The sequence below is a fragment of the Pecten maximus genome, chromosome 4 (genome assembly GCF_902652985.1).
Source record: "Pecten maximus chromosome 4, xPecMax1.1, whole genome shotgun sequence".
NCBI lineage: Eukaryota > Metazoa > Mollusca > Bivalvia > Pectinida > Pectinidae > Pecten > Pecten maximus.
The window spans coordinates 21,062,301-21,079,625 of record NC_047018.1 but is presented as its reverse complement, the minus strand read 5'-3'; the positions used below and the strand labels follow the sequence as shown (position 1 = coordinate 21,079,625).

Below are 17,325 nucleotides of genomic sequence, written 5' to 3'. Positions count from 1 at the left end.
GAAAACACGTGAAGTGGACCAGAAGAGTACAATTTGCATCAAATAGCTGAGCTGTCAGTTTCTGAAATGTATTCTTCTCAAACAATAACATTCACCTTTGCCACTACACGTGTGTGCGTTGGGTGGTGATATAAGATATTTGAATGCTTGATATTGTCAATGCTGATCGTCAACTGTTTTAACTGGAAGTGGAAGGCCATTTTAGTTATTTGCCCTAGAAACTAAAAATAGGCCTAGCAGTCTATATAGCTGTACATGTACAGTCACCTGTATAGTGAAGAGTACACGTCATGTATTGCTTCCTAGAATCACTGATATTACAAGTCAATACGTGTTTTTCAGAAATTGTTAACAATTTATTGTTTTATTTTAGTTGAAAATGTTGTTTTTTCAGTCTGTAAAATTTAGAAGATTAACAACTGTTGATTGTTTAGTCAGATATCACTTATTTGACTTTTTCGTGGTTGTTGTTATAATGTAGATTTTTTATTTTTTTTATTGACATTTTTCCTTTTTCCATGGTTGACCAATCAAAGGTTATAATGATATACTTACTTAATATTTTCAGTTCTGTAATCATTTTTGTTAATGACATGTTCGTCTTCTCATAATTCATCCTACTCCAATAATATTAGAGGTTTACACGACAGGAAACTTTTGACAGGCTGTCATGTAACCTCTAATCACCACCGCACGTATAACCTGTTGCTGTGACCCACCTAATTAAAGTCGTTTAAAAGTTATCTTTACTCACATTTAAATGATCTGACTTACCTTATTCTATTTATCTATCATAAATCCGTATTGCGTATTTTATAATAACCTGAACAGCAAAGTTGTTTTAGTGACCCAATATTTAACACAATAGGTTGCAAGTGAATTATTGTGGATATAATTATATTTAAGAGGTGTCCATCAACAGTTTGTACATAAATGGATTGATTCTTCATCAACAAGTAAGCGTACACATATTTGTTAACATGAATTATTGTTTTAGATGGTTTATGACACTTTTTTTGTTGCGCCCGAGAATCAGGGGGCTGGCAGCTACAAGAAAAACCCGCTGAAGGGGATATGAGGTCGCAATATCCACCAATATAATCAGGTGGAATAAGACCTCATATACGTATAGGAGTAAATTCATCCATGTATCAACTTATATCTACTTGGTTATATATATAAATGATAAAGTAACATGTGTGTCAATACACAAATGATTACTATCACCAAGCTGTTATCTTATCAACAACCTGAACTTATCATCTCAAAGACCAAATGACAGTGACTTTGAATGCTTAGTTAACTAATCTACCATGCACCAAAACCACAATCAACAGTCCATCTAACCCCTCACAACCCTTCCCTATAAAGTAACACAATTACAGGAATTTCGCATGGCATTTTTGGAATGGGAACCAAAATTTGAGAAAATTTGTCAACATTTTATTGAAAATTGGGAAATTGAAAAACTTACCTTAGAGCAGATTCCTATGACTATTGAATTTATAATAACAAAAATGATCTTTAAAAAGGAAGCATATCCTTTGCCTATTGAATCAATTATAATCACAAAGATTATCTTTAAAAAGGAAGCAAATCTTTTATCAGTTTATTTCAATGCCTCCACTAGGGATTGAACATGGGACCTCATTATTACTTAGTCTTTTGCTTAAACTGGTTATATCTAAAGTGAAGGTCTCTATATCTGAGCTGTATATTGCAGTTAGTACATAATGCTTACCACATTCGTACTAACATAATTATGATTAGTACCAGGGTTACAAAGGTAATTAAATGTCTTTTACTCAAAATATAAACAATGAACAATTAGAAAAATTTAGAACAAAATTGGGAAAATAGAGAGTTAAATTTTGGATTGGGAAAAAAGAGAGTTAATTTTGGATTGGGAAAGAGGGCAGGCCCAATACTGGACCCAGCAGACACCATGCAAAATCCTTGTGTTTGGTTCAGTTCTCCTTCCTCCAAGTGCTCCCGGTACCCTCCTATGCCAAGAAGACTCTGATGAAACTTTTAAGAACTATGTGCATTCAGTAACAAAGTTTCAACTCCTTTCCAGTCATAAGAATTACACCTGTCCTTCAGTCAATAACAGTTACACACTATACTCCTCCACTCTGTACCTTAACAAAATTTCTAAACATTCAGTAATATTGGTAAATATCAGTGATGGGAATTGTTAACAAAATCAAGATCAATCATTAAAGCAACCTGTCATTGACTAAAGAACGATTATGTATTTTACACTAAACATAGGAACAAAGAGTAGCCAAATGGCATATTATGTAAAAGCAATGGTAACACAGGAGCTTGATGTTCTATTAATTAGAATGTATTATAATTCCTATAAAATACAGGGTATTTTTCTAAGCATTATTACAAGGCCAAACTTCTGTGCTTAAACTGTAAGAATGTTGAACTATGTTTGTTTGTATCCAACTAAAAGTCACATAAAGTTATATAAACGTTTGTTGGGAGATTCCACAACTACATGTTGTGTATTAAATGTTTGTGATGTGTAGTTACAAATTAAATTCATATATGATAATGATGTAATATCAGATGTTTGTCTCGTTTCGCCAACACTGCCACAGTTTTGTCAAGCCACTTATCTCATTGAAAAATGTATTGTAGCTTGCATTTGAGTAACTTCCCTTTATATAAACATAGTACTATACTAGTAGTAGTTTTTTTTAAATTCTAAGTGCCAGATAATAAGCCTAAATGGGGAAATGGCAGTGTTTCATCTGACAAAACAGCATCTTCAGTCAGAACATTAGTACTCAGACATCAGCGGAATGATGTGATAGACTTGATGTTACAGTAACAATTGCCTCTTTTATGATCTCTGTCTTCTCTCTCTCTCCACACCAATGTCCCTGTGGTAATGTTGATTCCCTATCAATTATCCAGGGGCCTTGCAGGGGTGGTAATTATTTTGACATTCTCGTATTATTTATGAGTATGTTGGCCTCTAAATTCAAAATAAAAATCAATTACACCCATGGCCAATTGTCATCAATCGATTGAAACCAAAAAACAATCAATTGTCAAAGAAATAATTTAATCAGCACACTATGACACATGTAAAATATTTTCATGTTTTGTTTATTTGTTTTGTCCATTTGATGACCAAGAATTACATATAGGCACAGGTTTCATAGTATTATCTAGTGTTCTTTTAGAATTGTATGCCCCGCCATGGCGACATGAAATGGGGGGCATGTAGTACTAGTGTTAACCATGTCCCTCCTGTCTCGTCCCGTCCCAATGCAATGTAACTAGCTAATATCAGCAACTGCTGATGCGATCCTCATCAAACTGTGTTTCGGGGTGTCAATTGGCAGCAGGGGTATTTATGTCTTACAGGCATTTTCTAGTTTAATGAATTATCCCATTGTAATAAATTACTAAATGGTTACATACTTTTAAGAAAGGATATTCACTTGTAGATAGGTTATACACCTGCAGCTGAATAATAATGACATGCAATTGCATGCAAATATGCACAGTCAGCAGGTAGATATATAGTGTGTGTATACCTTTGCGATTGGTTGACGACCAGCATATCGTATTGATGTTTAGCACTGTGCTTGGTCCATAGATTCCTCCTTAGTGGCCTACCTCGTGAAGTCGTAGAGTACAAGTTTGCGTCGATGTACTTGGTTTACCATAGAGCTACAGGCATGTAGACTCCTACTACAGTACTCAACCACTCTCTACTGATCATACAGATTGTAGTTAATATTTCATACCATATCAGTTATAGTCTAAGTCTGACTGCTCTTTTCTGCCTTGGCATCTAACGCCTCCATATCAAAAAACCAAGAGTGTGAAAATACTTTACTTGATTCTTTGTGATGTAGGCTACACAAACAGGTAGAAGGTAATGGTTTACTGGCTTTTATGTTCAATCTCCCTGAATAGATACATCATCGGAGCTTGTCAATACATGTCGTCTTTACACATATATATATGATGTGAAGACTTTGTGATGGCACCAAACTAAGGAACAGTTGGTTTAAACATATTGCCTTGGAAATGACAAAAAGGATTTAATTAATTGAATTAACAAAATAGTTTAATGACAGTTATTTCTCTGTACCCTGACATACTGAAGAGAATTAACCAAGGTTATCACACACACACAAAACATGGTGTAATTGTTTTGATTAAGACTACTTGAATGGTTTGAATCCTTAATGAAGGAGCCTGCATGCCTGCTTCATAAATATTGCTATCAATTGAAAATTAATTGCCTGTACTAACATACACTATATACTCTTAGATATTATATGTGTAGTATGAATCATGGTCTGTATATAATGTGTATTTAATTACAACTTAAAAAATACGGATATGAGTCAGTTGTAACGTGTACATGTATACTTCATATCAATAAACACATTAATAAATTTATGGAGTTGTATTGATACATTCCATGTACTGGTCAATTCAGACTACTGCTCATGTATGACTGGTCCTAGAGTTTCCTAGGACATTGACCACAGCTGACCACCACTGACCAGAATTGACCAGGGTGACACAGATGTCAGTAACCAGAAGCAGCTATATTGATCGGAGTTGGCTGGCTTTTACAGAATATACATTTTATTGGCTGTGATCTTCTGTACAGCGGTGAGCTGCTGTACAGGGAAGCCAGTAAATGGACAATATAACATGGTTATATATTGACCAGGGTCTGAACAGTATGCTCTGAATGTGCACTCATCCCCAGGAACAGCGATGAAACTTGTAGAGAATATACTGTTTAAGAAACCTGTTCTGTATGTGATTAAATCAGTGACCTGGATTCCCCTACTTATATAGAATGTCTGAGTTATTATTGTCCTCACCAGCTGACCTATACCTGCCAGTTGTTCAGCTTATACAGCTATTGGAATCTGAGGTCACATTCTTGTCTGCTTTTTGTCTGCTCATGATCAGGTGTTTCAAGATAGCTAGATATCACTATTATATATATTTATATAATTATTTTTTTTAATCTAATTGTGTAGCATTTATGTATTTATACAGCACACATACAATGTAAATGTAATGTGGAATGTAGTGTAAAGCATTTCAGAAAGGTATGTAATTTCATGTGCCTACTATTGATGCTCTAGGTTTATAAATGTATAAATTGAGTACTACGTAGCAATAACAAAATTCCTTAACATTCTTTCAACCTGGTCATGATATACTTATCCTGTGGTAATATAAAGTTAAACTATCTATAAATTATAATACAAAAAACCTATGTACCAATTATCTTTATTTTTCTAAATAATTGTATATACGTTTGTCTCATTATCAGATCAATATTGATAAACATGGTTGTTTACTAGTTTATAGACCCCAGACTTGATGAACATGCAGCTGCATGCTTCTTATCAAAGTACACATACTCTATTGCACTTGTGGGGCATGCAGCCCATAATATATTTGTTAGCTGTTTACATGTTATGATAAACACAACACACTTACAAACCGGTAATAATTAGCCATAAACAAGTGACCGGTAGTTGGCTATTCAAGATGTGTAGTTCTGTATATTCTGAAGCTCAAGTTTGTGTCCTGTTATAGCCACTACTGAAAATTGGATATTACACTCAAGTTACTAGTCAAAAAACTGACTTAAATGTCTCACCAAATTTTGACTGGAACATCACGATCACAATATTCCTTTGTATTCTTACTCATTAAATGTTTCTACAGATCTACATATGCACATCTTATGAACTCAAATTGTAAAGATGTTTAAGAAACTTTGAATGTATTCCATCTATATACCCCAGTACTCCTCAAAGATTCAGTTAGATAAAAAATATACTAATTCTTTAATCATACAATTGTGCCCATGCCGACTTGTGAAATTAGATAAGAGTAGCATATCATTGATGTGGTCCTGGAAGACTTTGGGAACACTGAAATTACAAATAAACCTGCTTCTTTTCAAGAAGTACCTATACCAAAACTATGCAGAGGGAACGCATCTAATCTTTAATCTGAAAAGGACACCATTAGCTCACACAGTTTCAGGTAATCTCCATGTCCCATCTTACCCCAAAACTTCGAAGTTTTTGAGGAAGATTTTGAAAAGCTGAAGTCCATAAGTATACATCCTACACCCTTCCATACAGTCATTAGAGATCTAGGAGTGGTGTTGCAGGAAACAAATATATATATATATATACATTTTTGTATATATATATGTTTTTTTTCGAAGGATTTTAAGTCCATAAGTATCCTATAAACCTCTCAGTTAGTACAGTTATTGGTCTAGATATAAAAAGAAAATTGATTGTTGGAAATATTTGGATTTGATTGTTGGACATCAAATCTAAATTTACTGAGATTACTTTTAGAATTTGAAAGTTCACATGAATATGTAAAGTCTGTACATGTGTATCTAAATTTATCAATTTGGCCTTGAGAATTTATCTCTTTATAAGTTTCTGAAATTTCTGAAATTATAAACATTTAGTTATGACTGCCAATCACTGGTGAGCGTTAAATTTGCAATCATTGATTGCACTTGTTTATATGATACCCTGTATATTTCAGGTAATCTTGACGAAGAATAGTATTAGTAATGGTGAAGGGAAATTCATTAAATTGGTTTAAAAACTTGGAGGTTATAGATCTCATAAAAATGAATAATCACTCATTTATCATCAATGATACATCGCTAAGGTGCAGTGATTGTGGATATTATAATATACATACGATAGTGTTTTACTTGACAGATTCATTTTATAATGATAGGTCTTTAATCTGAACAACACAACATTAGAGAAAAAACAGAGTGGTTTCCCCTTGTTTTGGTTTTCAGATAAGTTTTTAGTTGGAAACCATTTGTGTATGAAGTTAATTGATCACCAATTGATATGTTTGTTAATTTGTATGTAAATGTGTTTCAGATGATTATGAGTGTATGAAGTTTATTGGTCACCAATTGATATGTTTGTTAATTTGTATGTAAATGTGTTTCAGATGGGTGTCGGAAGATTTCCCCGAGCTGGAGACAGCACTGGATAACAACATCCTACAGGACTATGATGTCAAGAGGTAAGGCTTACAGCTGGAATTATACTTCTCTGTACTACAAGAAACATCCTTTTAAGAGTTTGTGATAAACATCAGCTGTTGTGTCATTCTAATTCCAGGTGTGTGTGATGTTCTAAGGAATATATATGCATTTTATTTCAAAGATGTGTTTACCGTTAACTCCAGATTATGCTCCTTTTCTCTGAAACCTCAGTCAAACATCACTCATTTTATTTAGTCAACAACAACATGCTACCTTGGTCAGACAGGCTTCAATTTGAATTGTTTGATGAAAACTGATTAAAATTTTGTATACACATGTATATCATACTTTACTAAAACATGTACTATCACTTCAATCAGTTACATGAGTAAATTATACTTGAAAAGGTTATTTCCAAGGGTCTTAATTTTTGAAATTTGTTTAAACTCAAAATGAAGAAATTTACTTTTTGCTTATTAAAATTTTGTGATCAGGATATGTAAGAATAATTTTCAGTGCTCTTGCTCTGAGTGTTGGGTTTCAGATATAACTGGCTACGCTATTGCCTTTAGATGTTCAGCTTTTATCTCTTGCATGCATTGAATTAACAACCCATCATAATGTAAATGTATCTCAAAAACAATGTTTATCACAAAAACGATGGACATGAACTCTATATCTGCAACAGTAATTAACAATTGATTTAAAATCAATTGAAACTATCATTTTTGAAATAACATTGGTTTGTTTTGAACAAGACTTAAGAGCTTGGTTGTGACAACCATAGCACAAGAATAGTGTAATAAAAACAGTTGTTTGTAAGCAAGGAACCATTCCTGTTATACAGTAGCAACAAGTTGATATAAAAAAATTACTAATGTATAGGGAAGGTTATGTTGTGTCAAATCCTTAAATATTTATTACAGTTATGAAAGCATGAAACAGCTGTGTGACAAGTACAATAGAACCATTGACAGCATCCTCCAACTGGTAAGTCATCCTGTAACACTGTGCATCTCTAGAGCGATACCACAAATGTTTAAAATTAAGTCACTAGAGAGATGACAAAGATTTTCTTTAGATAGCTTTGATAAGAAATACTAAGTATTGAATACAAATGCTATTTCATACTTCAATAAGCTTAGCCGTATTTTGTTTGACCCTAGGCTTATTACATTATATTATTATGGTACTGCAGTGCCGTATTCAGCATGTTTCTTGTTGTCCAGGGAGGGTATTTTCTTAATTATCTGTGTTTAAGTTGAACACAAAAAATTACAGGAGTGCTGTGTAAGACATTTGTACATGTTATTATGTGTTTGTGCAGTGGAAAGGGACATCACGCCCCCAGAAAATTAAGGAACGTCCATCAACAGGCCTGCTGAAGCATATCCTCCAACAGTGTTATGACCATGCTGTTAAAGATCCAGAAAGACTCAACCAGTATGAGCCGTTCTCTCCCGAGGTACACAAATACTTTTTAAAATATTCACTATTATCCACCAATATCAATAAATGTGCACAGTTACAAAGAAATGGTTGGAGGTCAAAGTTTTGAGTGTGAACATGGAATAGTTAAACTGAATATTTAGTAATTATATCATCATCCTATGAAGTTGTCGTTATACATGTATATTAAACAGAATATTCCTAGGAGATTTTCCCTGAGAATTACACAACTACACAGTAATAATACAAAGTAAGCATTTGGCTTAAATTTCTACTTAGTTTAACCCTGTAATGAAACGTGAACATTACTTTAGCTAGGATAAAACAAAATGTTACTTCAAAAAAGTATTGACACCAATACAACCAATTGAGATAAAGTGCAATAAACAACAGGATTTAATCTATAAGAGATTCTATGATATGATAAAGTCCGCTTGTTCAAGTTGTTTTACTTTTTACCTAGGTGTATGGAGAAACATCTTTTGATCTCGTTGACCAGATGATCAAATCTATCAACTTCTCTGAAACTGATTACTTTATAGACCTCGGCAGTGGTGAGTCCAATCTCTGAAACATGGTTCAGATCATGAGCATCGTACTACATTAGTTTTCATAAAGGAAAACCTTGATATAGCGTTCCTCATTTCAATGAATTAAAGATTGCAAATTTGTATGTTTGAAATGATCAATATAATATTACCTTTTTGTTTTGATCCAATCATTCCTTAACATTGATAATTATTCGCTTTTGTTTTTTAGCAGAATCCATTGAAAATCTTTTTTGATTTGATATTATTACTGTGTTTTATCTCTTCAGGCGTTGGACAAGTTGTCCTACAGGTAGCAGCAGCAACATCCTGTAAGATGTGCTATGGTATTGAAAAAGCAGAATATCCGGCTATGTATGCAGAGGTTAGCTTGTACTTTCTAAACTATATTTTTATATTAATAAGATATTAAACCAATCTCACGACCCATTACTAGGGAATATGTTCAAACTTTTAAGCCCACTAAGTAATGTAATTATCTCCTCTATACCCAGTAACTACCTAAAATAGATACCTTGAAAAGAAAATTCATAAAGAAAAATATGGCAAATTTAATAATTTGAAGGAAAAAAATTCCTTTGGCTCAGACTTTTGGGAAAGCCACAGAAAAATGAACAATAAAAAACAGGACAGTAGTAGTAATCTGATTATAGTTCTTTTTCACTTTAAGTATCAAGGCATAAGGCCAAATTGTAATGCATTAATTGCAGTCTTTGTGTATTATGTTTTATCTATTATATCTGCGGGAGGTGTCAAATAATCATTGGGCTTATCTCTTTAAGATTTTATGATGTGTTAAACACACCAAAATCTATCCATTTACTGCAGTATTCAGGTTACATGTGCTTGAAAACAAATATTCATGATTACATATACAAAGCTTGATATTTTTTTAGGATATGGAGACACAGTTTAAGAGATGGATGAAATGGTATGGGAAAAAATTTAGTAATTACCAACTAGACAAAGGTGACTTCCTGTGTGACGAAATGGTCGAAAAAATCAACAATGCCACGTAAGTATAGATGTCGCTCCTTTTGGAAAATAATAAATATATGTACAATAAAACATTTGTATATTATAAAAATGCAACCATTATTTCAAGAGGAGATTAAAAAAAATCATAGCAAAAGGCATATATATCGCATTTATACTGTAGTATCATACCATGCATTGTACTATATTTTTTCCTAAATTGTCTCCATTTACCTCAATGCACCTAGCCCACTTTTCCTTCAAACTGAAACAGTACCTTTAAAAGTCTTCTGTTTAGTCCTCAAACTAATACTTCTTTGGCAGCCTTTGAGTTCTTCATCTTCACCATTAAGAAATTTGATTCCTCACAAGTGAGATTTCAAATTTTCAAAACAGGTGATAATCACATGAAGGGGGGGGGGGGGGGGGGGGGAGAGATCTAGTCCATGGGATGCACAATTAAGTTGTTCGAACATACAATTGTGAAGTGGTCTCGTACAGATGTGGTGCTTTACTTTGGCATTCTCTTTTGTGTTTATTACTTCCATAAACTTTTTGAATAACGAAATCACTGAATTTTGTGATTTTTCATCATTGTTGGATAAATATAATCTTAGAATGTCTCTAAGGATTTCGTGTAGTTTATCTCAAACTTCTGGCAGAAACTCGAAGTTACATCTAATTCATACATAATGAAACAGAATAAGTACCTGATACTCACAAAGTATATATTACATATATATAACACAAACAATGAAGTAATAAAAGAAAGTTTAAAGGTAAGAAAAACTCTTATCTAGATAAATTCTTTGTATGAAAACAAGTAAGAAACTCAAAAGTTCGTGTTTAGTCTGTAGCTATTTATTTTGTTTAATTATTGATTTTTTCTCCTACAGTGTGATATTTGTGAACAACTTTGCATTTGGACCTCAGGTAGACCATCAAGTAAGTAATTCTTATTCTTCTTATTCTTCCAAAATATACATTACCGTCAAAGGCTACATTTCAGAGAGAAAGAAGAAAAAATGATAAAAACAGAAATGCTGGGGTTGGGGCAAGTACTGTATTGTGACTCCCACACAGGCGGTTATTTATTGGGCCTACTACACAAATTATATTTACTCCACCTGTAGCACTATCAAAGCCATTAACCATTAGCAAAGATTGATATTACTTTTAGAAAATGTCGCCAATCAGGAACATTTTTCATGGCTTCATGGTGCGAGATAAAATCGTCTTTTCAGTTTACCAAAAATCACAAACTTTTACACATTTGTATGTGTCTCTAGATATCAGCTTTAGTTGCTGTATTTGGTATAAGTAACATGCTGACCAAATCAATTGTATATTTTCAGCTAAAACTACGCTTTGCCAATATGAAAGAAGGAGCCAAAATTGTTTCTTCCAAAGCCTTCTGTCCACTCAACTTCCGCATTACTGACAGAAATCTCAGTGGTAAGTTTGATATGATGCCTTCAGAAAAATGGCTGCATTTTGATACAGCTTTACAGAAAAAAACTTAACTTTGAAATCAGAATGCAAAGTATATTTTTGACACATCCAACGGTGATCCAAACCGATGTTAAAATATTGTGAACAGATTAAGTAGATGCTGATCTGTTCATGAAACCTTTTGTTGTTAGATCTTTTGATTTCATTGGATTTTATTATGGTGGGCCTGGATGAGCCAAATTTTATTTTGCCGTCTGGAATTATAGAGGATTTCACTTACAAACAAGACTATGAACTAGTTCTACAACAGTTATACAGCTGTGAAGTAACTCTACTGATATTATATATATGAATCAATGAATAGCATGAAAAGATCGTAATATATAACCACTTCTCAAAGGTGGTCTTCGCCTACACAAAATTTCGGAAAATTTAAATTCACACTAAATGGTTTTTGCCTCCAGATGTCCATTCCTTCCTTCCCTGACTTTATTGGACAGTCTAGTGTCCAGCTTGACCAGAAAAATACTTAAAGATAGCTCACTCTATATATATGTACTGGAACAATGACAATGTATATTGAAAGAGAGGCGACATCAGCAGTTATGTAACGTTGATTAGGGTGAATTTTTGTATGCCAGGGCTCAAAGGAAGTCCATAGTCTGGGTACAGGAAACTTGTCTGGGACCAGGCAAGGCTTACAAAATGTACACTTTCACCCAAAATATGTACAATATCAAGTAGGATGAAGGCTTCTCTCTTGTTTTCTTTCCTCCCAAAGATACCTTGGGATGCTGTCTATGTCAGTCCTTTTCTCTTTTATTTTGTGGCAACCTTTGTTGCTGTTGTCTTTTGTGCAAGTTTTTGTTTGGTCATTGCTTACATTAGAAGGTCAATTTTCGCACTGCATTATGGGATTCTGGAGCCTTAATTTGGAGCCTATGGGAGCCTCATTTGCATGTTACCTCGTCAGTTGTCAATTTAGATAGGGACATTTGCTTTGGCGGTGATCAGCTTCAGCATAACTCACCCTTTAGTGTAATGTGAAAACATGTTAGTGTGGATACTTCTTCAACGTTTCACAGATAGGAGCTATTAAACAGTTTGAACGGTTTACAGAATCTAGAACATACACAAAAATAGTCTGTTATATATATTCTTCGAACGATAAATGTATACTTGTTACTGACTTTTTGTATGGTTTATAGTTGATTGAAGCAAATGAACAAAATATAGTACAGTAAAACTTAATGGGTTTGCAGTATCTGAAATATAAGTATAATATATATACAGCAGGAGTCCTGGATTTAGGGTGTAAATGTACTGGATGTCACTTCTATTTCTCCAGGTATTTTTTCTGTGGCATCTTTTTAAGTGACATTCACTCAAAAATTCTGATGTATACTCCCGAGTTACATTTAGCGTTGCAATCTCCTATCTTCTCTGGAATGTGTTCACAGGACAGTATATATACCCTAGATAACATGGCTAACATATATGGCGTCATTTTGGCTCCATTTTAAAAGAAGTTATTTCATTGCTTTGCATGTCGCCTCAAATAACACATAATGTAGTTTTCATCAATCCTATTGATGCTCGATGATGTTTTGGGAAGCTCTTCCAGTAATATAAATTAATACATAAAAAAAGCAAATTCAATAAAATGGACACAAAAAATATTTCTTAATGATCTTGAAATGATAAAATGTCTTACATAAGAAAATCAAAATAGATCTGTTATTAAGTATATTGGGTTATTATGTAAATGTGTTGGTGTTTTAAGTTTGTCTCCTTTTAAAGTCTCTCAATACCACTACTATTTTTAAACAACCAGCAAGACCAAACCATTCCCTGGAAGTTCTGTATATGGCTCTATTAAAAGTCTCATCAATTATTCCTTTCTCTCTGGTTCAGAAAGTCAGACCAGTTTTGTCTGGATAGATTCTGCTAGAAAAATATTTTACATTGAAATTGTTTTTTTTGGTTGAAACGTATTCAGATATTACCAAAACCTTTCTGTGTTGATAGAATTTATGATCCTGTCCTTGATTTTGACCCAATAGGTCTTGGATTATCTGTAGTAAAATGTGGTACAAGTCTCCTAAAAAGTGAAACCCATCAAAGCAAGGAAGAAGGTGTAGGACAGGACGTTGAGAGTACATGCCAGTGTCCAAAATAACATGTTATCATCCCCATGCTTGCTCACATGTTTTTTCCAGATATTGGAGCAATAATGCATATCACAGAGTTGTCCCCCTTACGCGGTGCAGTCTCTTGGACAGGAAAACCAGTCACATATTTCCTACATACAATAGATCGCGCCATGGTGAGTTGTATCACATGAGTTGTCTCCCGTGAACTCCAGACTGGGTTCTCACTTTAACTGAAATTCCGTAGTCATCTCCAACAGCACCACTTGATTTTAATCAATGCAATTAAAGAAAATTAGTATCATACCAATATATATAGCAAAACATTTTGTTATTGTCTTAATCATTTATGAAAAGATGAAAAGTTTATCTTGGTAAGTTTGGAAAGACATTTTTAAGTGTTGTGTTGTTGGAGCTGGCTACTTGTTCCATTAATACAGGTGAGGTCATATGGCCATTGTGGGTGTCACTGTTGTATCTTTACATGGCTTCCAGACCAAGAGAAGCACTACTAACAGGCAGACCAGCTGCTTACTGCCATCCTGCAGGGTCCCATATGTCATAAGGTTGTCATCCAGTTGACGATCGAGATGATGATTTGATTGCATTCTGCAATTTTCAGATATTGGTACTATCATGCACGTTGCGGAACTGTCACCGCTAAGTGGTGCTGTCTCCTGGACGGGGAAAGCTTTCACCTACTTTGTGCACACAATAGATAGGACTCTGGTGAGTATGTGGCCTGGACTCAGGGCATGGTGTTTTAAGTTAGGGAGTGTTGCACAGAGGTCAAGGAAAGGGCATTGGTAGGGCACAGGGGTCAATGACGTGGCATTGGTAGGACACAGGAATCAAAATCAGGGTAATGGGGATTTGGGAAGGGCACAGGGATTATGTTGAAATGCTAATTAGTCAAGGGTACTGCACAGGGACAGGGAGGTAACATTGGCAGTGATAGGAGACATAAAGGTCATTGCTAGGTGGATAATGTTAGGACACAGGGTTAAGGTGAAGATAAAGGTAGAATGGGAAGGGTACAGTGGTCTGGGAACATAGATCAGGAGTAGGGGAAAGTGGGGTTGATGGCAGTGGTATCAGCTATCAGAGGTGGTAATAACACTGTGGCAAGCAAGCAAAACAGCAAAACAAGATTTGTGGATACAGCACAGGTAAATTGTAAGACATGGAAGTCAAAAGTGGAATGTATGAAACATGTGGGGTATAGTGGTCAAGACATGGGAGGACAGGAAACATGAGGGGTATAGTGGTCAAGACATGGGAGCACAGGAAACATGAGGGGTATAGTGGTCAAGACATGGGAGGACAGGAAACATGAGGGGTATAGTGGTCAAGACATGAGAGCACAGGAAACATGAGGGGTATAGTGGTCAAGACATGGGAGCACAGGAAACATGAGGGGTATAGTGGTCAAGACATGGGAGCACAGGAAACATGAGGGGTATAGTGGTCAAGACATGGGAGCACAGGAAACATGAGGGGTATAGTGGTCAAGACATGGGAGCACAGGAAACATGAGGGGTATAGTGGTCAAGACATGGGAGCACAGGAAACATGAGGGGTATAGTGGTCAAGACATGGGAGCACAGGAAACATGAGGGGTATAGTGGTCAAGACATGGGAGCACAGGAAACATGAGGGGTATAGGGGTAAAGACGTTGGGAGCACAGGAAACATAAGGGGCAAAGGGGCCAAAGAATATAAAGGACCTTGGGAGTACTAGGAAATGGAAGAAATGGAGATAGATTTTGAAGTGTTAACTATTGCAATGGTGTATGTAAATATTCCATGGTAGGTTACAGATGTAGGGCTGACAATGTAGATAATTTAGGGTAGAAATTCCAATGTGGGGTACATACGAAGGCTGAAACAGTAGGGGTAAGGGGAGGTAACTCAATGTTGGGGTACAGAAGAGGGCTGATATGGTAGTGGCCAGGGTAGATATTAAGCTCAGTGTTGGGGTATAAAGGGACAGAGTGTTTCCTTTGAGGTCAAACAGGGAGAAGTGTAGCACAAGAATCATGCTCAGTACCTAGACTACACAGTACACCAAACAAACACTGGTAAAAAACAAATGTGTGCTTCCCAAATTGGTTAGATCTTTGATTCTACTTTGAAAGAAATTTCTTGTGTTGCTGTGAGTTTGATTCGTTGTGTTGAAATGATAGTCGCATGTGTTAGTCCCTAATTTATCTGTAGATTTAGTCATGCATGACTGGTTATCGTTTCATATGGTAGTCACAGCTTTGTGTTTTGTCTTTTTGTCAGTAGTCCACAAGTTTTACACATCACTCCACATGATATTACACTAGATCCTATGATATAAGGGGATTTCATTACATTTGTTTATTTGATTTAACACAAATTGTAAATATCAAAGAGTTAAGTTTTGTTGGAATGTTCACTTAATTACCAAAATATGTTAAATTACTTCTCTAACTTTTGTTGTTAATTCTTTAGTTTACGTGTTGTGTATGATCATTTAAATTTGTAACACTATTATGAAACAAGAGGTGTGCAGTTCTGTCATTTCTTTAACTTGCCTCCGTCAAGGTACAGAAGCTGAGTTGACTTTATATTAGCTCTGACTGATAACCATAGAGGCACAGTCTCTTGGTACTTTGGTGATTGCAACCTTGACATCTCTCATAGCTCACATCAGATGTAATGTAAAACACACTGTCAAATTTATCACAAATCTATTGACACTTTACATGTATTTGTGTGGTTGGATTGTATTCATCCTCCTATTAAACCAGTGTTTTGTCTGGTGTTGTCCTGTACATCGTAGAATAATAATAAGTATCTTCCACAAAGTTGAATTACTGGGTTTGACAGCCTAAAACTGAAAACCTAGTCCAGGTTACCATGGTAACATGACACCCTATGAAATGCTGCATTCAAGTGCTCAAAGTATACTTCTAAGGCTGCCATGAAAATTTAATCATTAATAGTGGTATTTTATCATACATACAAATTTATATATGTTGTCATTAGATGTGCACAGTCCATGAGTTGAGTTACTTTTTTATTCCTATTCTGAACTATGCATGATAACACATTGATGATATTTTGGACACATCTGCACGTTTTTATTATATATTTGCAATTGTCCCCCACCAGTACTGTTGGAGAGGAAAAGTTTGAATGTCCTAGATATTTTCAACAATTTTACACATGTTTGCCTTTGGTATGCAGATTATTTGTTTATTATGAAAATGTACAAACAGTATCATAGATCCCTGATTTTATTTTTGCCCACATACTAGAATGAGATTATGGGTGCACAACAGCGACATATTTTGCACTTTTTATTTGGCCCTGTCATTGTCTGTGAATTGAACTCTTAGGTTTATATCTATTTGAAAAACAACAAAAATCTTACATAATTTTGTTATAAAACATCCCAAGTTAATTTTTAGCAGTTAAAGAAAGCAATGGATGTTTCCAATTGATTAGTGCAGTCCTATTACAGTATTTCTAGCATAGGAAAAGGTACTGGGTTCAGCTTGACAAGTAAATCATGTAATGTTACAACACAAAATTGTATGAATTCCATCGTTAGTATGTTGTATGTTGTAGAAACACACTAGGTATAAGGTTGTAATAATTTTGGTGTTTTTTTTTCAGTTGGAGAAATACTTCCTGCGAATGAAAAATCCAAAATTGAAAGTAAGTCAAA

At 34.7% G+C, this 17,325-nt stretch overlaps 1 protein-coding gene across 4 annotated transcripts in view; it reads left to right on the top strand.

Moving 5' to 3' along the window:
* The window catches only part of LOC117325477 (histone-lysine N-methyltransferase, H3 lysine-79 specific-like), a 31,384-nt gene that overhangs the window by 625 nt on the left and 13,434 nt on the right, over positions 1–17,325 (top strand). For 3 of the 4 annotated variants that reach the window (XM_033881701.1, XM_033881700.1, XM_033881698.1), the window contains exons 3-12: positions 7,015–7,089; positions 7,978–8,041; positions 8,379–8,516; positions 8,964–9,054; positions 9,318–9,412; positions 9,945–10,063; positions 10,920–10,968; positions 11,379–11,478; positions 13,695–13,801; positions 17,274–17,315. In XM_033881701.1, coding sequence (XP_033737592.1) covers positions 7,015–7,089; positions 7,978–8,041; positions 8,379–8,516; positions 8,964–9,054; positions 9,318–9,412; positions 9,945–10,063; positions 10,920–10,968; positions 11,379–11,478; positions 13,695–13,801; positions 17,274–17,315 — 880 coding nt within the window. Of the gene's footprint in view, positions 1–7,014; positions 7,090–7,977; positions 8,042–8,378; positions 8,517–8,963; positions 9,055–9,317; positions 9,413–9,944; positions 10,064–10,919; positions 10,969–11,378; positions 11,479–13,694; positions 13,802–14,247; positions 14,355–17,273; positions 17,316–17,325 lie in introns of all 4 variants that reach the window. The other variant, XM_033881699.1, reaches the window with a different exon arrangement.